At 39.4% G+C, this 27,991-nt stretch overlaps 1 protein-coding gene across 4 annotated transcripts in view; it reads left to right on the forward strand.

Moving 5' to 3' along the window:
* Positions 1-27,991, forward strand: part of smarcd3b (SWI/SNF related BAF chromatin remodeling complex subunit D3b) — a 65,978-nt gene that overhangs the window by 7,468 nt on the left and 30,519 nt on the right. For 2 of the 4 annotated variants that reach the window (XM_079585928.1, XM_079585930.1), the window contains exon 1: positions 26,614-27,175. The exons of the other annotated variants lie outside the window; for them this stretch is intronic. In XM_079585928.1, coding sequence (XP_079442054.1) covers positions 27,098-27,175 — 78 coding nt within the window. In that variant the 5' untranslated portion in view covers positions 26,614-27,097. Of the gene's footprint in view, positions 1-26,613; positions 27,176-27,991 lie in introns of those variants that run through there. 4 annotated transcript variants of the gene reach the window in all.

The following is a 27,991-nucleotide window of genomic DNA, read 5'->3' on the forward strand; positions in this document are numbered from 1 at the left end:
TAGTTTTATGCAAGAAACTAAATATTTAACTACAGTAATTTGTGGTATAGTTGTGTTAGTGTTTTTTATATATTTACAATGAATTGCTTTTGTTGCTGTTTTCTTACTGTCTGTGTCTCTCAACGATAATTTTCTTAGATATGTTAAATGTTTTAACCTTTGAGAATTGTACGCCATGTGGCCGGATAAGCTTCAAGGTACTGTATTAAGTCAGTTGATTCAAAGGAGGACATTATTGCAGTACCAGGTTGTGTCTAGAGTACCAAGCCGCAGGTGTGTCTTTGAGCTCGAAGCCTTGTATTCTCCCTGAAAACAATTCCAGCGGGGCCACCAATACTTAGAATGAATCACAGAAGTTCGCTTCAGTGCCCAGTAATCTTCTGAGAGTGAGAGAAATCCCATTAGTATTCAAGAACCCACTTTTTCTAGCTGTCACACCTCAAGAGCTTTAGGGAGAATTGGCTCATTCACAAGTGAGAGTGCAGGCAGAGAGATGAAGGGGTGGTTATTAAATGCTCTCTTTCTTTTATTCTTTTTCTTTTCTTCTCCTTTGCTGCCTTTCTGCTGGTCTAAAAGTAAAGAATTAGAATGATAGGAAGGCTGGACTCTAGAAACGCCTCATGTCATGCTAAACCTTTGTTCAGCCCAACAATACGTCTTCTCATTTATTAGACACCTGCGGTATAATTTGCATCTCTGATTTAAATATGTATTTGCACTTAATCCAAGCCTGTTCATTTATTTACATTTTTTATTCATTTGACACACACAGTGGAACCAAAAAATATTTGAATATCATTATACATAGCGGAACAAAATCAAACCAAATGACAATTATTAAAGAGGCTATATGCGTTTTTCTGAAATTTAAACTCGCGACTGACACCTGTGGCCAAAAAACAGAACTGCTCTTCCTTTCTGCTCGCTCGTACGTGCACACTTCACAAGTCATCTGCTGCAAGGAGGTCAGGTCAACATTATGTTTACAGAGGTAAGAACAGTCAAATACATACATTGTTTGAGATAAGTGTTCTGAGTGATCTGAAACGTTTAACATGAACGCGCTTGACGTCACATCCGCAGACAGCGCGGGAAAAATCCGACCCGACAGAAAATAGGAAAAATAGGATACAGGCTTATACGTGCACCCACTGTGAGCAGACAAGGTGTCAGTATGCTCATCAGGAGATGTTTGAGTCATAAATGGTAAAATAAAAAGGCTATAGTTTCGTTTATTTTGGGGGAAAAGTTCCATATAGCCCCTTTAAAAAAAAGACCGCACAAACTCTTTTTCAATATATTGTTATAAAAATAGAAAAGACGTTTTATGACTTTGTAAATTATTATTTTGTATATTATTATTATTGTGGTGGACGAAATACGCAAATTAAGTACTTGAGGAAAAGTACAGATACTCTTAAAGGTGCTCTAAGCGAGCGATGTCACGCATTTTTTAGGCCAAAATTTTTTTTGTCACATACAGCAAATATCTCCTCACTATCCGCTAGCTGTCTGTCTCCTGAACACACTCTAAAAAAACCGCGATCTCTGTAGACACCCCAGGCTCCACAAACAGCAGCAAAAACAAACTGGACTAACCCGCACCACGAAACATAACAAACTGTTCCAGCCAATAACCGACAAGAATGATGTGGGGTGGGGTTTGGGGGTTAGTGCGCGGATGAGAAGGAGGGAGGGTCTAGCTAGCCTCCGTTTTGTTTGACAATAGTTCGAACGTCAACAAGAAGTGACGTCACCCAGGATCGCTTAGAGAACCTTTAAAATATTACTCCAGTAAAAGTATTAAAGCTACACTGTGTAGGAATTACTCCCATCTAGCGGTGAAATTGTATATCACTACCAACTGAATATTACTTTCTAGCCCCTCCCATTCTGAGGGTGTTTTAAATCCTATGGTGACATCTGACATCATTATGAACTGACATCATTATGAATTGTCAAGCCAGTAGTCAGTATGGAAGATTAGTGGATGCAGATGTATTGATCTGCAAGTTACAACATTTACATTTTATTTTATTACAAAAACTTCTAATACACTATCAAAACTTTAAATATATTAAAGCTGCACTCCATAACTTTTAACGCTCTAGCAGTTAAAGGAGAACTCCGGTCAATTTTTACATTGAGCTAAATTTTTAGTAAATTTGGAGTGCTGTCAACACAGAGAACAACGACAAAAATCGGTGTTGCCTACACCGTGTTATCCTCTTTTTAAAATTTGCACCCTATTGACTTGAATGGGGTCTAATTTTAAACCTGCTTTTATTTCTCTTATCATCCTTGATGTGTCATACAAGTGCCCAGCCATGTTGAGTGATTCCTTCAGAGTGAACACGAGTGAATCTGACTGCAGTGGATGTGAAAGATATTAATACAAATTATGTTATATCAGCCAGCGCACATACCTGTATTTACTTCCTGTTTTCGGTCGAAGTCCAAAGTAGTCGATTGTCGAGTTCACGCGCGTGATCATAAGTAACTAAACCTATGCGCGTTTTAAAAAGAGGATAACACGGTGTAGGCAACACCGATTTTAGTCGTTGTTCTCTGTATTGACAGCACTCCAAATTTACAAAAAATTGAGCTCAATGTTAAAATTGACCGGAGTTCTCCTTTAATAAACAGGACTGCATACGTCTTGCGGAAGAACATTGTAGCCAGAGCTACTTCTCTCTGTTTATGACGAGTCACACAGGTACTGGCCTACTCCACAGTGCAACGACCTGAACCAGTCTAAAATAGTCTGAATATAAATATAAATACCATAGTGATTCAGGATAAGACAAAAATATGGTTTGGAAAATGGATTCATTATGTATTTGCTTATTATATAAATTGAGTAAATTTTTAACAAAAAAGTTATGGACTGCAGCTTTAAAATATCAATTTAGGTTACTGATAGGCTACTTCATGTGTGCAAACAAATTGGGGCGATATAGTATTTAAAAATAAGGAAAAATAAAATGTTATTTTATGTTGTTTTTTACGTAAAACCTACCCCGTTAAGATAGTGATGTGGACAGGTCCGCATTCAAGCATTGCAGTGGGCTGCCTTTAACGGGACCTATTATGCAAAATTAACTTTGACATGGTGTTTGAACATAAATGTGTGTTGGCAGTGTGTGTACACAACCACCCTATAATGGTAAAAATCCACCCACGGCTTTGTTTTAATCCCCATAAATCATTAGCAATGTCTCAGAATAAGCCGTTTGCAGCAATGTGACTTCACAAATGCTTAGGCCCCGCCCACGACTGCTGACAGACTAGACCCCGTCCTGAGTAAGCTGTACACAGTCTGCCGTGTGTATCCCCTCACCAGAGCATTTAACAGCAGCGTTCAAGTATTCTTATTAAAGCTACTAAAGTTATTCAATCAAGAGCAGTGAGTGATTTTCTGTTTTTCTTTTGTTTGATTCATATTAACAACATATATAGCAGAAGGTACTGTATATTACACTGCTTTCAATTTAATACACATACCTGATGATAGAGATAGAGATAATCAAAACCTAACAGATGTTTTAGTTTTTGGAGGAGTATCTGAGGCAGGAGCTATAAAGGCTCTGCCCACTTCTGGAAAGCAGCAGCACCTCATTTGCATCTAAAGATACATGCACGTAAACAAAATGTTTTTCCTTCCACTCAAAAATGGGATTTACAACATAGTATAATAAATTATCTGTGGGGTATTTTGAGCTTAAACTTCACAGACACATTCTGATCTGGGGACACCTGATACTTACATCTTGTAAAAAGAGGCATAATAGGTCCCCTTTAAACAGATCACCTTTTTACAGCAGATTTTGTTCACAAACATTTAATTTAAAATAATCAGTCCTAAAATTTGGCATTTGTAACCTACTTTTCACGCCATTGGTTGCACTTGCACTCAAGTTTCTAGAATCTCCCGATTCTTGACTAATTTTTAGTCAGACTTGTGACTTCAGTTAACTGACAGACTCTCTCTGAACGGATCATTCAGTGAGTTGTTGACTCGATAACAGCTACAATCGGATCAGTCCAATTTACGAATGAAACGTTTGGTGCTATTTGAGAACTGATTTACAGGCTCATTGAAAAGAATCCGTTCACGAATTGGACACCACTGCTGCATCATGGTAGCCTGGATGCTAGCCGAACTTAGCCCCGCCCACCAGTGTTGCCAGATTGGGATGGTGATTTCCAGCCCAAAAGCTCACCAAAACCCGCCCACTCCAAGAAAAAAAAACGGCCAAAATTTTACTGCCAAAATAATGTAAAAGAATTTTGTTTGCCATGTCATTTAAGGTTGAAATAAGCACCATTTGTATCTCCTTAAAACAAAATAACGATGATTTAAAAAAAAAAGAATTTCTCATGAAAACGGATCAAAACAGGGCCAAATTAAGGAGAATTAGCAAATATTACTAAAATGTCCAAAACGGCAATCAAGAAATTAACCGATGACTTTAACCCTCGGAAGTACACATTGCAGAACATAACGCAGAATTTAGCAGTCAAAACTGATTCATCGTTGATTCAAACCTTATTCAGCAGCTGTCAGGGACAAGTAGAGTGCATGCAGCCTGGACAGTGAGAAAAGTCCAGGCAGTGAGATGTCTGGTTAGACTTGTTTGCACATGACCATGGACAGGAATCGTCCCATATTCTATTTCAAAAGTAATTCAACTGTGCTCTCCTCTCAGAGTTATATTCACCAGAGTCATGCTAAATCGCGTTTGCCTGCTGATCGCTGATTGGCTAAAAGTGCGTGCCTGTCGTCGGTGACGTCAACACCAACGCCAGCTGACTCTGCATGGGCGTGTGTGTTTAGTAATGTCATGATGACTGATTTTATGGACTGTCTACATGCACACTTTAGTTTAGTTTTTTAACCAATTAGACTTTAAAATGTAGATGTTTGAAAACCGCTGAACTGACCACAAACCAGCCTAAATTTTGTCCTCCCGCCCAAACCACTTTTTACCTGCACAATCAAATTCAAAACCGCCTGTCCCGATTTGAGGTCGGGAAGTTTGGTCAGGACCAAGGGGGTAATCCATCAGCCGGAAACTGAAGCCTCCCCGGCAGCCGCCATTGCAGCAGAACATCACCTGCTGTTAGCATTCCATTGACTCCCATTCATTTTGGCGTCACTTTGACAGCGAATAACTTTACATCTGAGGCGTTTAAAGACTCCATTTGTCCATTATTTATTTCTAAAGAAACACAACAATTAGTAATGGGCGATATAAACGATATGCGATATAAACGATACAAAATTGGCCTACGATAGAGATTTTAATCCTATTGCACTATTGCGATAATGCATGTTGATGACGCAATCTACCCGCAAAATTTAGAGCCACGAGCTGCAACCGGCTGAAACGCATCATATTCGTCGTCATCTTGAGTAAACATGGCTGAAAGCGAAACGGAGGAGCTGGTGAAAAAGACAGGTGCAACATCCATTATTATTTGGACTTGGTTCAGATTTAAGCCGTCCGACAAGCAGCAGCAAACTATACAGACTATACAGAGTGCGTGGGGCAACAGTTCGGTAACACACACGACTAATCTGTTCTACCACCTCAAAACGAAACATGTCACTGAATACCAGCGCGTATTCACAAAATAGTGGTGTAAACAACATCTCTGTGTGTGCCCGATTTTAAGATTCGTTGTTGTGTTGCTTTATAACTGTGAATACATCAGTTTTTCTGCTCTTTGCATCTTTTGTGTCCTTTAAAAAAAATAGCCAAACTACATTTGGAGTGCCTTCTGCCCTGTTTTGCACTTTTTACTGTCTATTGCATGGCACTACTCCTGTAAACAAACTTTTATACTTGAAGCATTTTCTTTAGTTGCAGTTTCCGTAGAAGCAGTTTTTGTAAAAATAGGCTAATGATTGCGTCATAACCACTCGACTCTGTCGCACAAGTCGAGAAATTATCGTATAGACAGGCGGAGAAGCTTGCAGGCAAGCGGGGGGACGTGGAGGCATAAAGTCAAGGGAGAAGCACATAGAGTGTCATAAAGTTGCTCCTGCTGCTAGCTCATGGACATCTCCTACTCACGCTCTCCGTCTCTGCGAGATTCAGAAGGGAATGATTCAGATTTATCTCGGCACAGCTACTAGAAGCTGTCAGACAGGTTCCTCACGTCACATCTACGTCGTCAAACTCAGTTTGAGCCTGCGCAGTACACCGACACCACATTCATTTTAAAAGAGGAACAGAGAACCGCGATCAAGGTATTTGTCAATCGGAAAGATGTTACACTTACTCCGTTGCTCTGATTGGTTGTTGGCTACAACTTGTAGGGATATCCAATTGAGTGCATTTGAGAGGCATTTTCTTTCCTGGTTTGGTTGAAACTTGCCCCATAATCACAGCCCAATGGAGCAATATCAGACTCGTATTCTGACTAGAATCTGAGTATGACGACGTCAGGCTAGCATCATGGAGCATGTGACGATTTCTTCAGTTCAAAGTGACGAGGAACAAGATGTTTTTTAGGGGATGCAGTGGAGTAAAAAGTTTGATATTATGCTTTAGAATGTAGTCAAGTAAAATTTCTTAAAATAAAAATACAATAAAGTACAGATACTTGAAAAAAGTACTTAAAAGGTTAGTTCACCCAAAAATAATATTTATTTATTAATTATAATACAGTAATTACTCACCCTCATGTTGTTCCAACACCATAAGACTTTCATTCATCTTTGGAACACAAATTAAGATATTTGTGATCTGAGAGCTGTCTCACTCCTCCATAGGCTTCTATGGGATCGAAACTTGCCGGCCCATAAAGTTTGTAAAGATAATGTTTAAAATAGTCCAAGTTACTGCAGTGGCTCAACCATAAGTTTATCAAGCGATGAGAATACTTTTTGTGCACAAATAAAACTAAAATAACGACTTTATTAAACTTTTCCTCTGTGTGGGCCTCTGAGGGAGTTCACGTTGTGTAACAGCGTAGCGCTTCTGTGTTGTACGTCACACGCATCACACACATGACCAGTGTCGGCCAATAGTATGCCTACGTTCTGACGTACAACACAGAAGCGCTGCGCTGTTACACTACGTGAACTCACTCAGAGGCCCACAGAGAGGAAAAGGAAAAGTTGAATAAAGTCGTTATTTTGGGGGGGGGGTTTGCTCACAAAGATTATTCTCGTCACTTGATAAACTTATCAGTAATAATCATGCCACCTCGCGCCATTCTCTCAAGGCCCTCGGCCTCGTCCTGCTCGCCACACATAGCTATTCACATTGTTGTTTTAAATGTGTCATTTAAATGTTTAAATTCCAGTGCGAACAGATCATGGTCCTTAACTGACCCGCATACGCAAAAGAACAATAAAAAGATGTCATGCAGCACGCTGTCATACAGAAGTAATGAGTGGGCAATATTAAAAAAACAAAGACGAAGATGCAAAAAAAGTTTTTAAACATGATATGAGCCCTCATGTTTTGCTTGTATATAGAGCTGTCACTGTAATACTTGTGAGCTCTGATTAGGGCTGCATAACGATTAATCGCAACTAATAGTTTGCAGAATAAAAGTTTTTGTTTACATCATATATGTGTGTGTACTGTGTAAAATAATTATGTATTTATAAATACACACACATGCATGTATATATTTCAAAAATATTGACATGTTTATATACATTTTTATATTTAAATATAATTTATATTATATATAATTATAAATACTTAATATATAAATAGATTTTTTTTCTTAAAATTATACATGCATGTTTGTGTATTTATATATACATAATTATTATACACAGTACACACACATATATGATGTAAACAAAAACTTTTATTCTGCAAACGATTAGTTGCGATTAATCTTTATGCAGCCCTAGCTCTGATACTGTACATCTCTGTCCTTCACTGTGAAGAATAACAAATTTTAAGAATCTATTTCATTTTAGGTTTAACTGATGATTATTGAGTTTCCAGCAGTAGATTCCTGCAAGACTTGTAAATGAGTCAGATCATTGAGACTCTCACCTTTTGTTCTGTAAATGGTTTTCGGAGCCGTTTTCCCAAGCCCACCAGGGCCCAAGCCCATTTGCCTTTTGTTCTGCAAATGGCGTTCGAAGTCCTAGCTCAGACGTTGAAGCATTAGGCTGATTAGATTAGCAATACAATAGAGTGAATATGCTGATTGGTTCTGTTTCTCTTGAGCAATCTAGATAGTCTGCCATACAGGTTTTTACTGGATAGAATCAACTCCTCCCTACTTTACACTCCCAAGAAGTCCCTCCTCCTTGGAATGGAGATAAAATTGCAATGTAATTGCTTTAGATTCAGACTGTTTTGGAAAACTGCAGACGCGCTCAATAAAGAATAACTTCTGCTTGAACGTGATTCCAACGTCTCCTGGTCTTTGCTTAGAAGGAGGAAAAGTTTCCTACAGTTTTGGTGCCGTGACCCGGATAGAGTTCCAGATTCCTCCAACCTTCAATCTCAACAAAGATCTGACTGAGTTCCAGCTTCCTCCAACCTGAATCCAGATTGAAAACTTCAAGCTCAAACAAAGATCAGACTGTTTGAAAGAATTGCAGTCGCGCTCAATAAAGAAGAACTTCTGCTTGAACGTGATCCAAACGTCTCCTGGTCTTTGCTTAGAAGGAAAAGTTTCCTACAACTGACTACCTTTCGCAACTGTCTTGATAATGACAGATATGTAAAATCTTTGAAGTGACTCTCATGAGCGCAGAATTGTGAATGATGTTGCTCTAGAGCAGGGATGGGCAACTTTGGTCCTGGAGGGGCACTGTCCTGCAGAGTTTAGCTTCAACCCTTATCAAACACACCTGAACAAGCTAATCAAGGGCTTCAGGACTACTGGAAAGCTAGTTTTTAATCGGGACTGGAGCTGAACTCTGCAGGACGTCAGCCCTCCAGGACCGAAGTTGCCCATCCCTAATCTAGAGTGATGTAAAAGTCGCATGAATCCCAATATGACTGTTCAGACTTCGGTCGCATTGCAAAACAAATTACCTGTTTAGGATTTAATACCACATAAGGAAGTGGCACAAATCTGAATTGAAAATATTAGATTCTATGTGGTTTTTGCTGTTCATATTGTCATGAGAAAACAGATCTGAGTCACATGTGAGCAAAAATTAGATTTGGGCCACATTTGCCTGTAGTCTGAACGTAGCCCAAGTGTACTTGGGGCGACTGTTATTTTTTTCCTTAAAGGTTTTGTATAGGTTCCTAATTTGTTATTCAATCAGCAGAAAATGTTTTTCCCGTCCCAAAATACTAGGTCACTCTTTAGAAGTCTATGGCCTTTATGTCCAAGGTTCATTGCAGAGAGATATGGACAATTAAGGACTTCCTTATTTGCCTGGACTGGAATGCTTTGGCAGCATTAAGGTAAAACCAGCTTTGCAGAATCTTCCTGCAAGCCTTACGAGGGGCTTTGATTTGCTTATGCAAGAAAACATAGACTGAAATCAACTAAAACCAAAGTAATCAGCTTGCAAAGGTTCCTTTTCCCACATAATTTGTATACATCTGAAAAAAAATCTGAAAATGTTGATATTTATAAAGAAATCTGTGTTGTAGCTCAGTAGAGTGTCTTATGTTGATGACTGCACTGCTTTGGTTGGTCAGCAATTCATACATTTCTGGTCAGGTAACAAACCACCTAGAATTTATTTAATAATTATAACTCCCTGAAGTGTGCTTGCTTGTATTAAAGTGCCCTATTGTGCTTTTTTGGATTTTACCTTTTATGTAGTGTGTAATATAGCTGTTTGTGAATGTAAAAGTGCTGCAAAGTTTCAAAGATCAAAATGCACAACAAATGGAGTTGTCTCCCAAATAATCTCCCAGTTCAAATCTGAACTGCCTAAAACAAGTTGTCAGCTATTCCAGTTTTCTACTTTTTTTTGTGGATTGTATCAAATTAACTCAAAAGGAAAAAATATGATTAATTAATCATAACTTCTTATAATTAATTATAAATATGTGTATTAGTTAATATAAATAACTTGGTGTAGCTGAATTAATATTACAATAAATTAATCTGTTCGTCCAGCGAACTCTCTTTATTGATCGTCTATCGACTCTCAAAAATGATATTTTTTGTGGCCTCAGAAAAAGAAAAATAACTCTTTCTTAGCATGTAGTTGCGATTGCATCATTAGAGGGACATTGATTTACTAGCAGACCAGAATCCATACTCACATGAATGTGCACAAAAGTTTTATTAAACTAATTCACAAACATAACTAATCTGAACAAACACACACACACACAATCACAGAAACATGGGAATGAAGCTATGGAAAAAGAGTAATTTAACCATCTGAAAAGATTCAGTTTATTATTTCAAAGCACCTTGTTAACAATGGATCTACAGCTTATACCAAACCTCTGTTAGTTACTTAAACAAACAATACTTTCAATGTCTTAGCCGTTGAACGAGCATCCAGAACAGTCTCGAGATGGTTCGGTAAATGTCAAGTGTGGAAGTTTCAATCAATTTCTTCCACATTGAATGAAAAAAAAAAAATGATATGTGGGATAATCTATGTAGTGTTACTAACGAGGTGTTACATGGTTTAGATCCTGAGTACTGTTGCTGACCAGCAGGGGGCGTGTGGGGGGAGTTCAATAAATGCAAGGCTGGAAGACGTGACTGTGTTGTGTGTGCTATTTAACTCACGCAATAAACAAGATAATACAACATGGTGTCAGAAGTCGGATACTCTTATAAGCTTGTGGAAGAAGTTTAGTTTCGGGGGCAAGTGAAGGTTTATTAGTTGGAAGCCGCAAAGTCATGGAACAAGCGGCGGGAGGACAACGTGCTCGAGGTGATGCAGCTGCCGGGGAGAGAGAGCCGCCCGCGGCGAGCCCGTGTGCTACGTTTAGCATTCAGCCACCCGAGCCATTTAACTTCTCCAAACCTACCGAATGGGAAAGATGGATCCGACGGTTCGAACGATTCCGTCAGGCCAGTAATCTCTATACTTCCACGCAAGCCAACCAAATTAATACTCTCATGTACTGTATGGGCGATGAAGCAGACGACATTTTGAAGGGGCTGAATTTGACGAACAAAAACAGAGAGAAATACGACGCAGTGAAGGAGGGTTTTCACGCGTTCTTTGTTGTGAAGAAAAACGTAATCTATGAAAGAGCACGTTTCAACATGAGAAAACAAGGAGAAAACGAACCAGTCGACTCCTTTGTGACTGCACTATACTCGTTGGCTGAACACTGCAAATATGGGCCACTACACGACGAATTAATCAGAGATAGGTTAGTCGTTGGTTTAAATGATTTACGTCTGTCAGAACGAATGCAGTTAGATAAAGATCTAACGCTGGAAAAGGCTATTGATATGGCGAGACAGACTGAGGCAGTGAAGCAGCAGCAGAGTAACTTGCGTGGTGAGTGCATTAATATCAAAGCGTCTGACTCTATAGATAGAGTCATAAGTAAAAGCAAGCTATTTCAAAGCAGGTAGAGAGTCAAAAGTGCTCATGGAGCAAAAGATAAATTTAAACAGTCACAGTCAAGATGTCACAAGTGTGGAAAAAGCCCATTTCATCCGAAAGCACACTGTCCTGCAAATACTGTACTCTGTCATGCCTGTGGGAAGAAGGGACATTACCAAAAGGTGTGTGCTTCATCCAGAAAGGTGAATGAGATTCAAGAACAGGACCCCGGCATATTTTTAGGCACTGTGGTTGTTGAGGGTGACCCCTGGCTGATCGATATTAAAATAAAAGACTGTGAAGTACAGTTCAAAATCGACACAGGCGCTGATGTCACTGTTATGCCAGACCATGTGTTCCACAAGATATTTAAAGAGGGCAACAAACCAGCACTTCAGAGAGTGACCAAGCCTTTACTTGGACCTGGATGCTAACCACTTAGCGTGATTGGAGTTGCAAACATGCTGCTTCGGAAAGGGGACAAGCACACATTGGAGGATGTGTATGTTATTAACCCTCTAAGCGCCAAAGTCGCAAAATTGCGACAAGACGTCATACTTAATAAAACAGGCTGTAGATCCTAATATGGTGTAATATCTCATTTGTATTCCCTACCACTAGATGGCAGACATGTAATACTTTGATTCAAGACCAAAATGACGTCATGTTCCTATTCAAAGTATTGGAGAAAACAGCAGAGCAAGTGAGCGCTCGTGTCATTGATGCGGAAGCAGTTCAGTTCAGAGCGTCTGAGTAAATTGTGAGATTTGTGAGAGAAAATCATCAAATGGCTAATAAAAACTTGTATCGTGAGGATGTGTTGCAAATGTTATTCGCCGATTCTGACTCTGAAGGGGAATATTTGCCTTTTGAAAATGACGATCGCGCTTCTCCCGGTACATCTTTGCCGCGAAATGGTGCAGCTCGCGCTTCTCCCGGTACATCTTTGCCGCGAAATGGTGCAGCTCGCGCTTCTCCCGGTACATCTTTGTCGCGAAATGGTGCAGCTCGCGCTTCTCCCGGTACATCTTTGCCGCGCAGTGGTACAGCTCGCGCTTCTCCCGGTACATCTCGCGCGCGCGTGAGGCAGATCTGGCCGCGCCCGCGCTGCTCGTAGCAGGAGCAGAGGCGGTGTGCCACGGGGCAACCAAACAGGTCTTGTCTACTTGTGTTTGTGTGTCATATGAATAATATATATGTGCCCCATACATGGAATCAGAGTGCCTACTGTATGTAAATGGAAAATCTCTACAGCCAAAGGCCAACCGCTACATGCATTCGGTTTGTTTCTTTGTTTCTATTTATTAGTAATGATTTACAGTTTGTTTACTACTTACTATTTACCTGAGCATTCAGTATTGTGCAATATAGCATACAGAAGGCGAGGGACATTTTGGGGTGAAAGAAGTGCTGCATTTTATCATTTAAACATGTGACTTTTCATGAAAATTATATAATCCAAGAGAGCCGCCACCATATGACATCATAATATGCAAATTAGATGGGAAAATGTAATCCCTACATAAACTTTGGGTCATCCTTAATATTTCTCTAATTTACAGAAAGTCTCTATCTTTTATCACTTTTAAGATATAGCCTTTTGAAATTAAGATATCAAAATCGAACGTTTTAGGAAAAAACCTCTGGCGCCTAAAGGGTTAAGAATCTTCATTCGCCACTGCTAGGTAGACCCGCCATCACCAAACTGGGTCTTGTCACACGTGTTGATGGCATAAGCATTCACACACTACAGGAACGCTATCCAAAGCTGTGCAGTGGGCTAGGACTGTTACAGAGGCCTTACACCATTGAACTGAGCCCAGGAGCAGTTCCACATTCCCTCAAAACTCCACGACGCATCGCTCTTCCACTGATGCCAAAAGTAAAAGATGAACTACAACGCATGGAGCGGTTGGGGGTCATAAGCAGGGTGGAGGAACCCACAGAATGGTGTGCAGGCATTGTACGATGCAAACAAGCAACTCAAAGTATCTGCAGACGCTTCATCGTATGGACTGGGAGCTGTCCTGCTGCAAAAGGAGTGTGTCGATTGGAGACCTGTTGCTTATGCATCACGGCCTCTTACTCCTATTGAGCAAAGGTACGTGCAAGTAAAGGAAGCCCTTGGGCTGACCTGGGCATGTGAGAGATTTTGTGACTTTTTGATTGGCCAACATTTTGAGATGGAAACTGGCCACTGTTAGGTCTCCTTGGGGGCCAGGATTTGGATGCCCTACCTCCCTGGGCCCAAAGTTCCCGAACCGCAACCCAAAGCGAGCAGAAGAAAAGGATGGGAGGGGAACTGTGAAGTTGCCCTTTAACTTCTGTAGTGGTCACACCTCCAGGGGGTCAGTGAGCCAATAGAAACGTAAACTTTCAGAGGGAACGTAACTGGATTGGGTGTTGATGCAGAGATGATTAAATATTAAATATTATTAAACATATACTATCATTTAGATCATCAAAATACAAATTTGTAGATACCAAGAATTGTATAGGTGAAGTTGCATTAACCAGGGGTTCTGTTATAAAGCATACATAAAAAGGTATACCGTATAATACAAAAGACACTGTACAAGACGGTAATAATCATACACACAATGTCATGGAGATATGCATGTTCATTCGTAAAATGTTTGTCAATTAATTAATGGGAAAAAGTAATTTTCTATGGGCCTTATGTGTCTTTCCTACGGTGAAATGGAGTGAGAGTTACTCTCCCCTGGGGCTTGGGATTCAGATGTTCCAATTCGATTCAATTTCGATTCGCAAGCTCTACGTTTGATTCGATTTCGATTCTCGATTCAATTTCGATTCTAAATTTGATTTCGATTCCCGATTCGACTCAATGAATATAGATTTAATACAAATCATATATTTATATTTTTAAAAAAACGGTGAACATTAGTTTACAAATGGTTAGTTAATAAAAAGAAATTAAGTGCCACAAACCTGCATATTACTCTTTTTATTTTACGTACACTTAGGTACACAACCCAACTTCAAATGCATACAATGAATAGACAGGATTTTGATGCAAGATGAAAAATTGATGCTGAAAATTGGACAAGTCAGAACAGTCGCATGCCTTGATCAAACAGGATCAGGTTATTTTATATTTAAGAGAAAACTAACATTAAATCTCACAGCATTAGCTGTAACATGGAGGCTGCAAGCCTTTAAACTGTAGGAAAACGGCTGACATTTGGGTGATAGATAAATAAATATGAAAAAAAAAAAAAACTTTTTGGCCTTTGAGAATCGATTTTGAATCGACCACATTTTAAAGATCGATTAATCGAAAAATAGCCATTCAGGGTTGTCCCATACAACTCTTATACACAATTTGCTTGTTGGGAAAAGGGTTTTAAAGATAATTTGTTAAATATAACAAATTGTCTGATTTGTCTGTCGTTACAGGATGTCGTTACAGGATGTTACAGTGATAAATCACTGTTCTAGGACTGAGTAATTGTATGGCTGTCCTGTATAAAGGGTGTTCAGTTCAGACCACCCCTGTATTGATTAGTGATACCCTGATTACAGTGATCCTGATGCTTTACAACCAATGGCAGTGATTTGGTCTTACAGTATGTTCAAAGTCTGCGACTGCTGTGCGGTGGGCCTTGGAGCATGCCACAGTATTTTACACGCATCTCTTTAAGGTCCTGGACTCAAAAAGGGCACAATTGTGAGGCAGGGTGGTCTGATAGTTTGCTTACAGCGACCCAACCGACTATGGTGCTTTTTGGTCGTGAGACAGACTGTCTGGCTTACGGAGAGCTGACCCAATTTTTACAGGGGAAAGGCTCAATATCCCATTTAGTGCTCCCCTCTCAAGAGAGAGTCTGGGTTAGCTGAATGGCTTGTTATTGTAAATCCATATTGAATTGGTACTTTTGACACATGGAGCTGATGGCTTTAAAGCTGATTGGTGGCTTTTTTGTGTGTGTTATAAAATGAAAGGACATGCATTTTTATGTCCTTTCAGCTTTAAACTGTAATATGTATATTTGAAAGGCATTCTTTATACCAGGCTCGATTAGACCCTCACTGTCTCTGGCCTCATTTTGTCCATCTATGTCCACGTAGATTAAGAAGTATTTGTTATTGTAAATGGGTTGATGAGAGGAACAGATATCAGGGAAGTAATAGAAACACAATATTTGCTACATGTTTTGGATCTAGGTAGTTTTTCTTAAGGTCAGGTATAAGTTGCACTGAGCTTTCAGTAGTGTGCAGTACAATGCAAACAACATTTAACATATTTTACAATGAATAGTATACCACATGTATACACCAGTGTGAAGATTTATTTTAAAAGAAAGTTTCTTATGCTCACCAAGACTGCTTTTATTTGATCAAAATACATTAAAATGGTAAATAAATAATAATAATAATAAAAAAATTGTGAATTTAATACAATTTAATATTTTTCAGCAGAATTACTCCAGTCTCATTCAGAGATCATTCTAATAGACTGTAAACCCTGTAAAAGTTTGCATACCTCAAAAAATTGAGGTAGTTACCAAACTTAAATATTATGATAAAAAATAAATAAAAATTATTTTGATTTTGTACACAAACATGTTATTTACAATTAAAGTGGAATTTCAACTAAGGTTAAATGCTAGATAACAATAGCAAACTTGCATGTGCTAATATAACTAACAAAGTAACTTGATATACATTTTCACACTGTAAAAAACACATGTGAAATCATACTGTTTGTGCACAGGAAATTAAAGGGTCATCAAACTAATTTTTTGAGATGTGATTGTGAACAGATATGTACAGGTTGTATATTACTGAAAACACTAAAATCACTCGTACATGTTATGAATAAGTGGATTTTTTTCTCTCTCTCGTTTTTCCGAGCAATTTCGTTCTTCCGCGTTGAAAAGCAAAGTTGAAGCAACATAACGGAATGTGAGGTAGAAGTGTGCCTTCAGAATGTGTGACTGGCTGCAGACATTATAAAATGTATTATAAAATCTTTTCAGTTGCTTAAGCTTTTGTTTGTCACATTTATAATCAGAAAGCGGTTATAATAAAGCATGATATTAATTACAAAATAAAAGGAACAGTTTGTCTTGAAAACTATTGTGGGTGCCAATTAGATGTTTATTTAGTTTTTGTGAGGATTGTGAGATGGGACAGTTCTTCTTCACAATTTTGACAATTTTGAGACAGAGAAACTGGAGGATAGAAAACGGAGGATAGAGATGTTTAATCAGTCCAACTCAAAATCATGTTGCCTTTAATATTTTCTGCTTTTCTCCATGAAAAAACAAATGAACAATGTCTTTGTAGCAAATTTCTAGTTTATTGTTTTAGATTTACTTGTGTTTTGTAATCCTTCTGGTATTTAAATATTATATTTTCCAGGTGCTTAAACTCAAGTGCAGAGTTTGGAACTATTACTGTCATTTTAAACAATAATTTCCTAGTATGCTGCAGCAAATGTTGCATATAACTGAGCTTGGCTGTTATTGCATGCACTGTAATCCAGAATTACATCATATTTGGCCTTCAAATGAATAAGGTAGCTTGCTTTTAATTGTCTGTTTGGCTTTGACCTCTGAGTCTCTGAGTATGCTGAGAGTATATTTAGTCTAAAAACGAACCTCCTCCCATATAAGCTTTGTACACTGAACATTCAGGAAAGTTGTATAGAAAGAGTCTGAATCAAGAAAATATTAAAGGGGACCTATTATGCAAAATTCACTTTTGTATTGTGTTTGGACATAAATGTGTGTTGGCAGTGTGTGTGTACACAACCACCCTACAGTGATAAAAATCCACTCCTTTTTTTTAAAATCCATAAATCCAAATCATAAACAGTGTCTCCCAACGACCTGTTTTCAGAATGCGGCTTTAGTGACATCACTACAGCCACAGGCCCCACCCACGAGTGTTGACAGACACTGCCGTTTTAACTTAGACCCACCCTGATCGAGGAAGGGGGTAATCCATCCGCCGGAAACTGAAGCCTCCCCGGGAGCCACCATTGCAGCAGAACATCACCTGCTGTTAGCATTCCATTGACTCCCATTCATTTTGGCGTCACTTTGACAGTGAATAACTTTACATCTGAGGCGTCCAAAGACTCCATTTGTCCATTATTTATTTCTAAAGAAACACGACAATGTATAAAAGGCTCCATTACTTTGTATCTTACGTTATGACCTCGTAGAAGCCGTTTTTGTAAAAAATAGGCTAACGATTGCGTCATAACCACGCGACTCTCTGTTGCACTGTAGAGAAATTACCGTATAGACCGGCAGAGGAGCTCGCAAGCAATCGGGGGGACGTGGAGGCATAAAGTCAAGGGAGAAGCCCATAGAGAGTGATAAAGTTGCTCCTGCTGCTAGCTCATGGACAGCTAATGCTCACGCTCTCCGTCTCTGCGAGATTCGGAAGGGAATGATTCAGATTTCCCTCGGCACAGCTACTAGAAGACTCACGTCCCATCTACGTCGTCAAGCTCAGTTTGAGCCTGCGCAGTACGCCTGGCGATCAGGAAGTGAGTGCTTCTAATGGGCTTCACTTTTCTCCGTTGAAATCAATGGGGTCGCTGTGTCCATCTTATATACTGTCTATGGATCGAGGTCACAGCGAGTTGTACACATCCGCCATTGCTGCACTGATGAGAATGTCTCCCGAGCATTGAAGGTGTTGTGGCTAGATGTATTCATTCACATAGCTCTCTCTATTTACTCCTGAAATCTGAGCCAGCCGCTGAATATGAGGTGGGTTCATTTTGTTTTTGAAGAAAATGCTCCCTCAAATCTACCGAAATTTGTTTATGTACTTACGCACTTCTTATACTGTGTTTACTCAGCTCTTACAGTGATTTTCTACATAAAATAAACTTTATGAAACTCAGTATATTTTGTGTCATCATTCAGACGTGGTCCTACAGCAGGCTTGCATTAATAGTGGCTACAATCAATGACACATAGGTTATAATCAGTGGTTAAATTGGGCCGGGGCTCTCCGCGGCTCAGCCCCGGCACATAAGCCTGCAGTGGCGCAAAAAGTGGGTATGCGCTATGCGGCGCATAGGGGAGCTGCACCATGGGGGCGCCAAAGCGATGGTAAAAAAAGAAGTATTTTCTATATGTAGCTGCTGTTGTGTTTCTAAATAATTTCTGCATTTCCTCAATGTTATATAACATTTTAGAGGACTAAGGCCGTGTGTCCACCAAAGCGTTTTTAGCCAGCTGAAAACGCTAGGCACTCTGCTGAAAGCGCTGAGCTGCGGGCGCTTGAGAGCGTTTTGGAAGCGCAGTTTTTTTTTTCAGTTGAGACGCTTGTTGCCATGATACAGAATATCCGTTGGTCAGTGTGGTATTAGTCCCGCCTCTCCTCCACTGTGATTGGACGGTTGGCTAAAAAGTGACAGTAATGAGCGCTGCGTTTTACCCAAAGTTGAACATTCTTCAACTCTCGGCGACCTGTAAAAAACGCCGAGCGCTCAGCACTTGAGCGTTATATACTCGCTCAGCGCCTCGTTACGCTCCTGGCGTTCTAAAAACGCGGCGTTCCCATTGACAACAATAGAAAAATAAAGCCAGCCGCGTGAAAAAACGCTTTGGTGGACACACGGCCTAACAGAGTAGGCGCCCTCATAAGATTTCATCATAGAATTTTGACATAGAAGGGTCCCTCCCTTTAATAATATCGCGAGCGGGCGGGGGCTACGTGAGCGCTGAGCGAGCAGGTACGAGTAGTGAGTTGTCGTCGAAAAAAAACTGTCGGGGGCTAAAATAGAAAAAGAAAGAGGGAAAAGGAGATGGCGTGTAAATTGATGCGACAGCAGCTAAATAAGTGGATGGTGAAAGGCAAAAGGTAGGATTTGAAGTGTGACGTCCAGGCATATAGGCTAATGCAATCGGGACTACCGGGAGATTCCCGGTGCTCACATTCCCTTTAAGAGCAGACGCGCTTGTTCCATGGCAGATTGCTATTATAACGGCGGATTTGCCAGGCGCACGCCAGGAGCAGTTCACAGCCGAGTAGACCGACATTCTTGTCAGGGCCGTAAAAGACGATGACATTGGGGATAGCCAATTTTAGAAACCCACCCAAATTTGCTTCGGTTAAACAGGCATATAATAATTTGGGTAAATGTGTAAGCTAGACCGAGCATAATTACTCCTCAACGGATCGAGTCCAGACCAAACTTCCCGACCAAACAATTTTGTGGGCGGGGTTCGGGCTGGCACCCAGGCTACAATAGAGCCTAACTTATTGTAATAATTATTTGACGTAGCCTACTTTTACACTCAGAATTCCTTGGCATCGTAGGTTTTGGCCCGCGGGCCACCTGTTGTCGACCACTGCTGTATAACGTAGGTTATTGTGCAGTTTAAAGGGGTGGTTGATTATGATTTCACTTCTCTAACTGTAGTTAGTGTGTGTAATGTTGCTGTTTGAGCATAAACAACATCTGCAAAGTTACGATCAAAGTTCAAACAAAGCAAAGAAAGATATTTGCTTTTAAAGAAATCGTTTTTTAAGGACTACAACAAACGGCCGGTAGGGACTACACGGCATTCCTCCCGGGTTAATGACATCACTAACCCTAAAATTTACATTAACCCGCCCCCGGGAACTCGCAGTCCATGTTGAGAAGAGGAAGAGTTGTTGTAGTAGAGCACATTTGTGAGTCAGCTCAAGCTGTCGCCTCCATCTTTTCACATGCAATACAGTATGTAACACAAATGCAATAGCATGTCACTCTGTAGGCATCTTACAACAGTTCCCACACTAGCAATTTTATAGATTATCATGGCAGAATATGCTAATTGAAGATAGTTAAAGGTACAAGATGTAAACATTTTGTAATAAAATATCCAAAAATCACTTGCACAGTATGATATATTTCCTGCAGTTGTGTACTTAAAATATCCCAAAAGTTCCCAAAGATTTTTAATTTCAGAGAAATTCCAATTTTAAATAATGGCTCGTCCCTAACTCCCTGTTCACTTGTCGCCTGTCAATGTCTAATATCTGTGTTATCCCTGGTTTCCGCTCGTACTGCCATAGTAACCATGGCGACAGACGTGGACAACAGCGTTACGTCTAGCGGCATGCTCATGCTGTTGTTGTTGTTTCGTTCAAACATTATGGACCATGGCAAGCAGACTTTGGGACAAAAGAAGAACTAAAACGAGGATCAATATCAGCATGGCGTTTTCGAGATGCCGAGAGCTCCACATCCGCGAAAAACTTCGACTTGACAGGTGCTCTTGTGTACTTTATTAGACACAAATGTACATAAAACTAATCAATGTTATATAGTTCAACATGATGAAATGTTAGAATATGATCTGTATGATATTCTAATGTTGATCTAGCGTACTGCTAGTCTCATACAGCCAACAAACTAACACATAGAATAACATTATAACTTTCACCACACTCAAATGCAGTTTAGTGTGATAGTGTAGACCAAGTGAAACGGCGCTGCGTTTCCTCACAAGTTTCATTCATCTAATAAACTGACCTGTGTGAGTAGTAATTCAGCACTTGCGGGTAGTTCGATAGAAATGAAATGTCCTCATTCCTTTATATCCGTAGGACTCACGTGTGGTGCTGATAACTGTCTCTCATTAGCAATCGCGCCCTACTTCATACCACAGTCCTGTTAAAAACACCAATGTATTCACTCATCCATAAACATTAATAGATCAATCAGCTTGACGACAAGATCCATAATTCCGCTGAATGCTTATGCGTCATCAACCTACGCCTTTGTTATTGTAGGAGGTAAAAAAAAACATTGTAGCTTTAACTCCATACCAGCAACATAAATTCATCAACTAACCGTTCAGAAACGTCCTGTTGCATTCTACATGTTGTCACTTCTTCTTGAGTCTCTCCATTGTCCGACTCAGTATAAACATAAAAGAAAGAACAGGTTTTGACATTTTAGTGCTTGTCTGTGTGATGTAATTTGAGCTGCTAACACACACACACACACACACACACACACACACACACACACACACACACACACACACACACACACACACACACAAGCTCTTGAAGCTCCGTCCTCTGTGCCAGGAGCAACAACTCATTTGCATTTAAAGGAACACACGAAACAATGCATTTTTACTGACCCTCAAAAAGGGACAACTTTAACATGCTGTAAAATTATCTGTGGGGTATTTTGAACTCACATACACACTATGGGGGCAACAGAAACTTATTTGACATATTGGATAAAGAGGCATTATACCACCCCTTTAAGAGTTTTTCTTGAATATTGAGTATTATTGAATTTTGGATGTTTGATTGCTCGTGCTCATTCCCCCTCTTTTTTACGTTTGGTTTACCTTTGCTGTCATCTAATGTGTACATTTATTTTTATTTATTTTTATAAATGTTTAAAATGAATTGCTGTCTAACTCTTTGTATCTCAAACTGCCGTACCCAAACATGTTGTTCACGGCCAGTTCGGCACAATAATGGTTCAAACTTGGCAGGTTTGGTTTGATTAAAACAAACGGTAACACTTTGCTTGAAGGGGTGTGCATAAGACTGACATGACACCTTTATAATCATGACATGACATATGTCATGAATATGAAGGTTTTATGCATGTTTATGACAACTGTCATTAAGTGTCATTCGCTCAATTATGACATTTTTAATGCAAATATGACATTGTTTGAGATGTTTTTGTTATGACAACTTGACATTAAACCAATACATCATAACCTGTCAGTGTCATAACAACTTTACAATACCAAGACAACATACATTGTCATAAATATGTCATAAACAGATCCAGCAGATTAAAAGCAGATTAATTATCAAACTTAGAAACCACTTAGCTTTATGGGTTAACATTACATTAAACTGTCATGTGGTTGGTTTCGACATTGGCTGTCATGCGGCCATTATAACTGTGTCATGAATGTTTTTCTTGACCTCAACTACAGTGGTACACATTGAATTTGTCATTTAAAATGTCATTAAGTGTTAATATTCTGTCAAATTATTTTATAACTGTGTCAGGAATATTTTTCTTGACCTCAACTTCTGTGGTACACATTGAATTTGTCATTAAAATAGTAGTTTCTTAAGTTTGATAATTAATCTGCTATGTCATGTTTATGACATATTTATGACAGGTTATGTTGTCTTGGTAATGTCAAGTGGTCATGACAAAGACATCTCAAACATGTCATATTTGCATTAAAAATGTCATAATTGAGCGAATGACATGACAGTTGTCATAAACATGCATAAAACCTCCTTCATATTAATGACGTGTCATGTCATGATTATGAAGGTGTCATGTCAGTCTTATGCACACCCCTTCAAGTAAAGTGTTACCCAAACAAACTCTGGTGCGATTGCTTACGTTGCACACATTTTTTCTTGTCATAGTCACGATGTTACCTACTGTTCAGTACAGGCATTGGAACCGTGTCTTCTAGCTGCAGATCATCGTTTGTGCATGTAATGGAGGAATTCCTGGCGCTGTTTCTTTACACAATTTTTAAGCTCTTCACGAGTTCTCAGCTTGTAAAAATACCATCAAATGTACGCACAATGAGGTCATTTAGCCTAGCACACAGCATTTTGGATGTTCGGTAAGTTCCTTCGCAATATATGTGATATAAAAGTCTCTTTTTTTGTATATTTAGGTTTGGTCTTAAAAATTACAGTGTGATGTGAACCAGGACTAAATTAATGTATTACTATTTTTTTGGTCTGGACCAAAAGAAACAAGAGAACCGAACTACAAGTGTGAACACACCCGTAATGCCTCAGTGCTGTGGCACATTGATTAGAGTCATTCGTTTCATTGGGAGTCATATACAGACCTCTGCAGGAGAAACCTAAAACTGCAGCTTCAGCTTGAGGTCAAACTGCCCAACAATAGACACTGACACACAGACAATTCCTCCCCTTACCCCCACGCGAATCCCCCACCCACTTTACCTCCCAGTCAATGGGACCTGAGCAGTTGGCAGAGCTGCAATGGTAAAAGGGAGATTTGGGGAGACTCAAAGGGGTACTGAGACCTACACATCTTTTCAGCTCTCTGGTGAGATGCTTTTGTAGAACTACTTCCTGAAATGGGCTGAGATCAAAAGTGATCACAGGGGGTCACAATGTCACAGCAAAAGAAGCCTGTTTTTCACTCCTAAACATGGCCCTCCCACAGTATGTATGTATTTATTTATTTATTTTGTGCATTGTTATCAGACGTGACTGCTGGTAGGTTTTTTTCAAGTCAACTTTAGGTTTGCGTCACATCACTTCTTCTCTCATCTGACCACAAAATCACTTCCCACACCACCACACTTGGTCATTATTATGATTTTTGGCAGACTCTCAGACATGCTTTCATTTTGAGTAATTGTTTCCTTTGTGCCACTCTCCCATAAAGACCCATGTTATGCAGAGCTCTCGATATGTTTGACTTATGCATGTTCTCAGCTTTACTATGACATCTCTTAAAATCTTCCTCCTTGTTAATGCAAAGAGTTTTGATGAATTACTTTTTTAGACACTTTGTGATTATTCAACAAACAATGACTTGTATTCAAACACTTAGGATATTTTTCCTAATTTAGGCATTTTAGTTATTTAATCTTCATATTCACAGCTCTCCCGAATCATAGCCCTTAACTTTGGAGTTTCCAGCCAGACAATGTGGTAGTAATTTTAGTGATTCACAGGTTGAGGCCATAGTTTGTCAGTTATGTCCTTGTTAGGGCAATTCTTCTTCATCTGTGTAAACTTAAAGCTTCTGCAACACTGAATGCTTATGTAAACGGCATTTTCAGCTTTTTGTGTGTGTGTGTGTTTTCAAATGTAAAAACACAATGTTAACAATTGAATTTCAGTGTTAAGAAACAAAAATATCAGAGAAATCCAATTGTGTCTATCCATCTGAAAACCCAAACTCATTCTTAATGCATTAGTTCTTAATAAAAGTTTCCAGTTTTGTTGTTCATGATTCATTTGTGTTTATATATATATATATATATATATAAGTTTGTCTTGTAATATTTAATTAAATGTATGATCTTGCTTTGACTTTAATTTTTTCTTTCTCAGGCTGTCACCAAACCCGTATTTTTTACCTCTCCCCTACCATCAGCTGCATCCGTGTTTTCACATGTCCCTAATTTAAAGGCTTCAGGTGTTTAGCACTTAGGCTACTGCACAATGAGTTTGTCATTCAAAATAGCTCATGAATAACTCAATGCTGTTTTCAAGTTAAGCAAAGGCTATTTAATAGTAAGTCAAGGAGGATGGGAGATGACTTGTTGCTGGGAGGAAGTGTTGTGTCAATGTAAGCCTCTTCCAGAAAGCGGTTTTCAGGGAACTGTGCCATTATTTTGTTTTATATACCGGTACATTAATTAAGCGTGTGTCTGTGTCTGTGTCTGTGTCTGTGTCTGTGTGTGTGTGTGTGTGTGTACACACTTTCTAGAATCACGCCAATATTTCTATTAATGGTCAATATGTTTTTTTTTTTCAGTGTACTCTTCTTAAATTATTCCTAAATATGATTACAGACTTTCAAAGTACCGTTGTTTATTGCTATGTGCCAAAGCTTAAAGTGTAAATATTATTTTAGCTCCTTCATGTAAATAAACAATATAATGATTAAGGGGAATATAACATGCTGTTTTACTGAGTAGCAGTTGTGCATTTTTTTGCCACTGTACATGAGATAACTTTATATAAGACCACCAATCTTGCTGTTTGGCAGTGACGCAAACAAAACCATTTGACTTTCTTCTGAGGAACACGAAGATATTTATAGACATCTTGAACCCCACCGTGCATGAACAATGAGGCATTCTTCAAAATATCTTCTTTTATGTTCCACAAATTAATATCATTTTAACAAAAAGTCATTTTCGAATTTGTTACAATACAGGGAGATGTTTTTCAAGGAAGGAGTCAAAAATCTGTTATTCAGTGCTTTGGCTGAAATTTTTAAAGAATTTCTTGGAAAACAGATTTACAAGTGCTGAATAATAACATAACTAAATGTAATTAATTCCCAATGATCAAATAGTGGCAAAATATACCTCCTAGAAACAGTTACTTCCCAGTTCAGAACATTTCCTAGAAACATTGAAACAGGGAAAATATTGGTTAATATTTGTTATAGCTGGCTTGATCATTCAGTCTATTCGCATAGTGACAGAGTAACTGGTTCAATTTCATTAGCTATTCTCTGCCCCGTGCATATAGGCCTAGTCATTATTTAAGATAGCTTAGACATAAAAAATAAAAAAACATTGAATGGTATAGGGATGTATTTTAATTCAGGACTCATCAAATCAGCAATAAATAAATAAAAATTAATGAATGAAGGATGAAAAGGTTATATAAAACCCAATGAGATTTAGAAGAATCAGAAGTAATTTTTCTTGATTAAGCTTCCTGTACAAAACAAACAAAACAAAAACTACAGATAATAAAATGCTTGTGTGGGATTTAAAAAAAAAGAGAAAAGAAATATATGTATATATAATTTAGGTATTTTTGCTCGCACTAGATTAGGGTATATGTTCACTAGGAGTTAAGTTGTGGTGGTTATGTTTATAGGGTTAAGGGATCTAGAATAAGGTCATGCAGATTAATTCATTAATATGTGCTTTATAAGAAGCATAGCCTACTAATAAACGGCCAATATGCTTGTAATAGCCTATGCATGTTAATAAGCAATTAATAGTGAATGTGTGTACTACAGTACCTAATCCTAAAGTGTTACCGTATGGTTTTTTTTTAAACTGTTATCATTGTTGGTAAGGAATGACTTATAAACCCACAATATCCACAGTACAATCCATTAATATAACAAATATATATATAAAAAATGAGAGATCAGGTAATCATTTCAAGTATTCGTATTTAGTTGAGACTGACAGTCAGTAAAAAAAAAAAAAAAAAAATCAGCCTTCAATGCTGCCTGTGTGAACCAATTTTATTCCCGACCTGAGTCTAAATACGGGCAGCTTTTCCTCACTCCTGCTGCTTTAAGGATCCTCCCTCCATTTTTTTGAGAATGAGCAGTGTATTCCAAACCTTGCTGGCTTTGACTGCATGCAGCAAAGGACAGGAGAGCGAGCGAGAGCAGTAGTGAAGGCAGAGGAGGAGGGGTTTGGTTAGCGGCGAGACTAACTACACCGCAGCAGGGCTGCGAGCGACCAGTCAGCGAGCATTCCCTTATCTACCAATGGAATGCAACAGCTGCAGCAGCCTGTGAGCGTGTGTGCTTTTCAGTCAGCGTGTTTGTAAAAGGGGGAGGGAGGGACGGTCATGGTGGGCCAGCAGGAACCCCCTTGAAAGACCCCCAACTCTCAACCCCCCACGTTCTGTAGCAGCTGGGCTCCTGAAAGGCAGCTCAACCAAACGTAAGCGTGAGAGACACAGAGAGAGCGAGAGGCTCGACAGGGCAGCACACTCCGAGACAGAGGGAGAGAGAGCAGAAAGTAAGGGAAGTGGAGCAGGGAGCCTCGGAGGGGGGTTGAGGAGGTGAGCGAAGGGTGAAAAGGAAGAGAGGCGAGGGAGAGGGAAAGACAAAAGAGAGGGAGAACCAGAGTGGAGGGAGACCAGAGGGAAATGGCTTCGGAGGAGACCGCTGGAGGAGCTCGCAAAGCCACCAAGAGCAAACTATTTGAGTTCCTCGTCCATGGAGTGGTACGTACCCTCTCGGCACATGTGTGTGTGTGTGTGTGTGTGTGTGTGTGTGTGTGCTCAGCTACATATACAGCCCGTGCGTTTGAGTGATAGCGCTGAACGGTGTCCATGTGAAGGTTATTTCCAGTCCTCCGGATCCCGGCTCCGCTCCGCTCTTCTTTTTAAAGCGGAGACGGGGTGGGGAGGAGAGGCGAACGAGGGAGGCGAGTGTTTAAGAAAAAGAGCGAGAAGGATCGGCAAACGCAAAAGAAAGGCCAAAGGTAGCCACTTGGTCACTGGAGGCTGCATGCGTTTGGCAGCATGCCTAAGGTGACGAGCGCTTTCATTCAAAACACAAGCCGCTTTCAGACTCAACACACTATTATATTACAACTCCAAGAACATCAAGTGCTTCACAGATAACATCTACTATGTAGATTAGCGTGTCTGTTGTCATGTTGTTCATTAAAAATTCAAGCTATTTCTAGAGCTAAATGATGTATTTGAAGCAGTAGTAATGATTACTGCTAATAACACGGACTGTTTCCCATATGACACTATTCAAGGTTTGATGCAGAATAGGCAATAAGGATCCACTTAATGTCTGCACCTTTGTGTACAGTAGCTGTGTAATATTTTATTTATGATTAGCAGGGCTTTGTCTATCCAGAGCAGATCAATCTGAAGTGAAAAGCTGTTTGTAGTAGCTACTATAGCGAGTGTAATGCGTAAACCTGCGTTCATATTACGGTATGTTTCTTGTGCTCTTGTGTTTTTGTTATAATTTCTGGCTGTTTCTTTAAAGCGACCTTGGGTTTTGAAAGACTCTTAATAATA

The sequence above is a fragment of the Phoxinus phoxinus genome (assembly GCF_949152265.1).
Source record: "Phoxinus phoxinus genome assembly, chromosome: 2".
Lineage (NCBI taxonomy): Eukaryota > Metazoa > Chordata > Actinopteri > Cypriniformes > Leuciscidae > Phoxinus > Phoxinus phoxinus.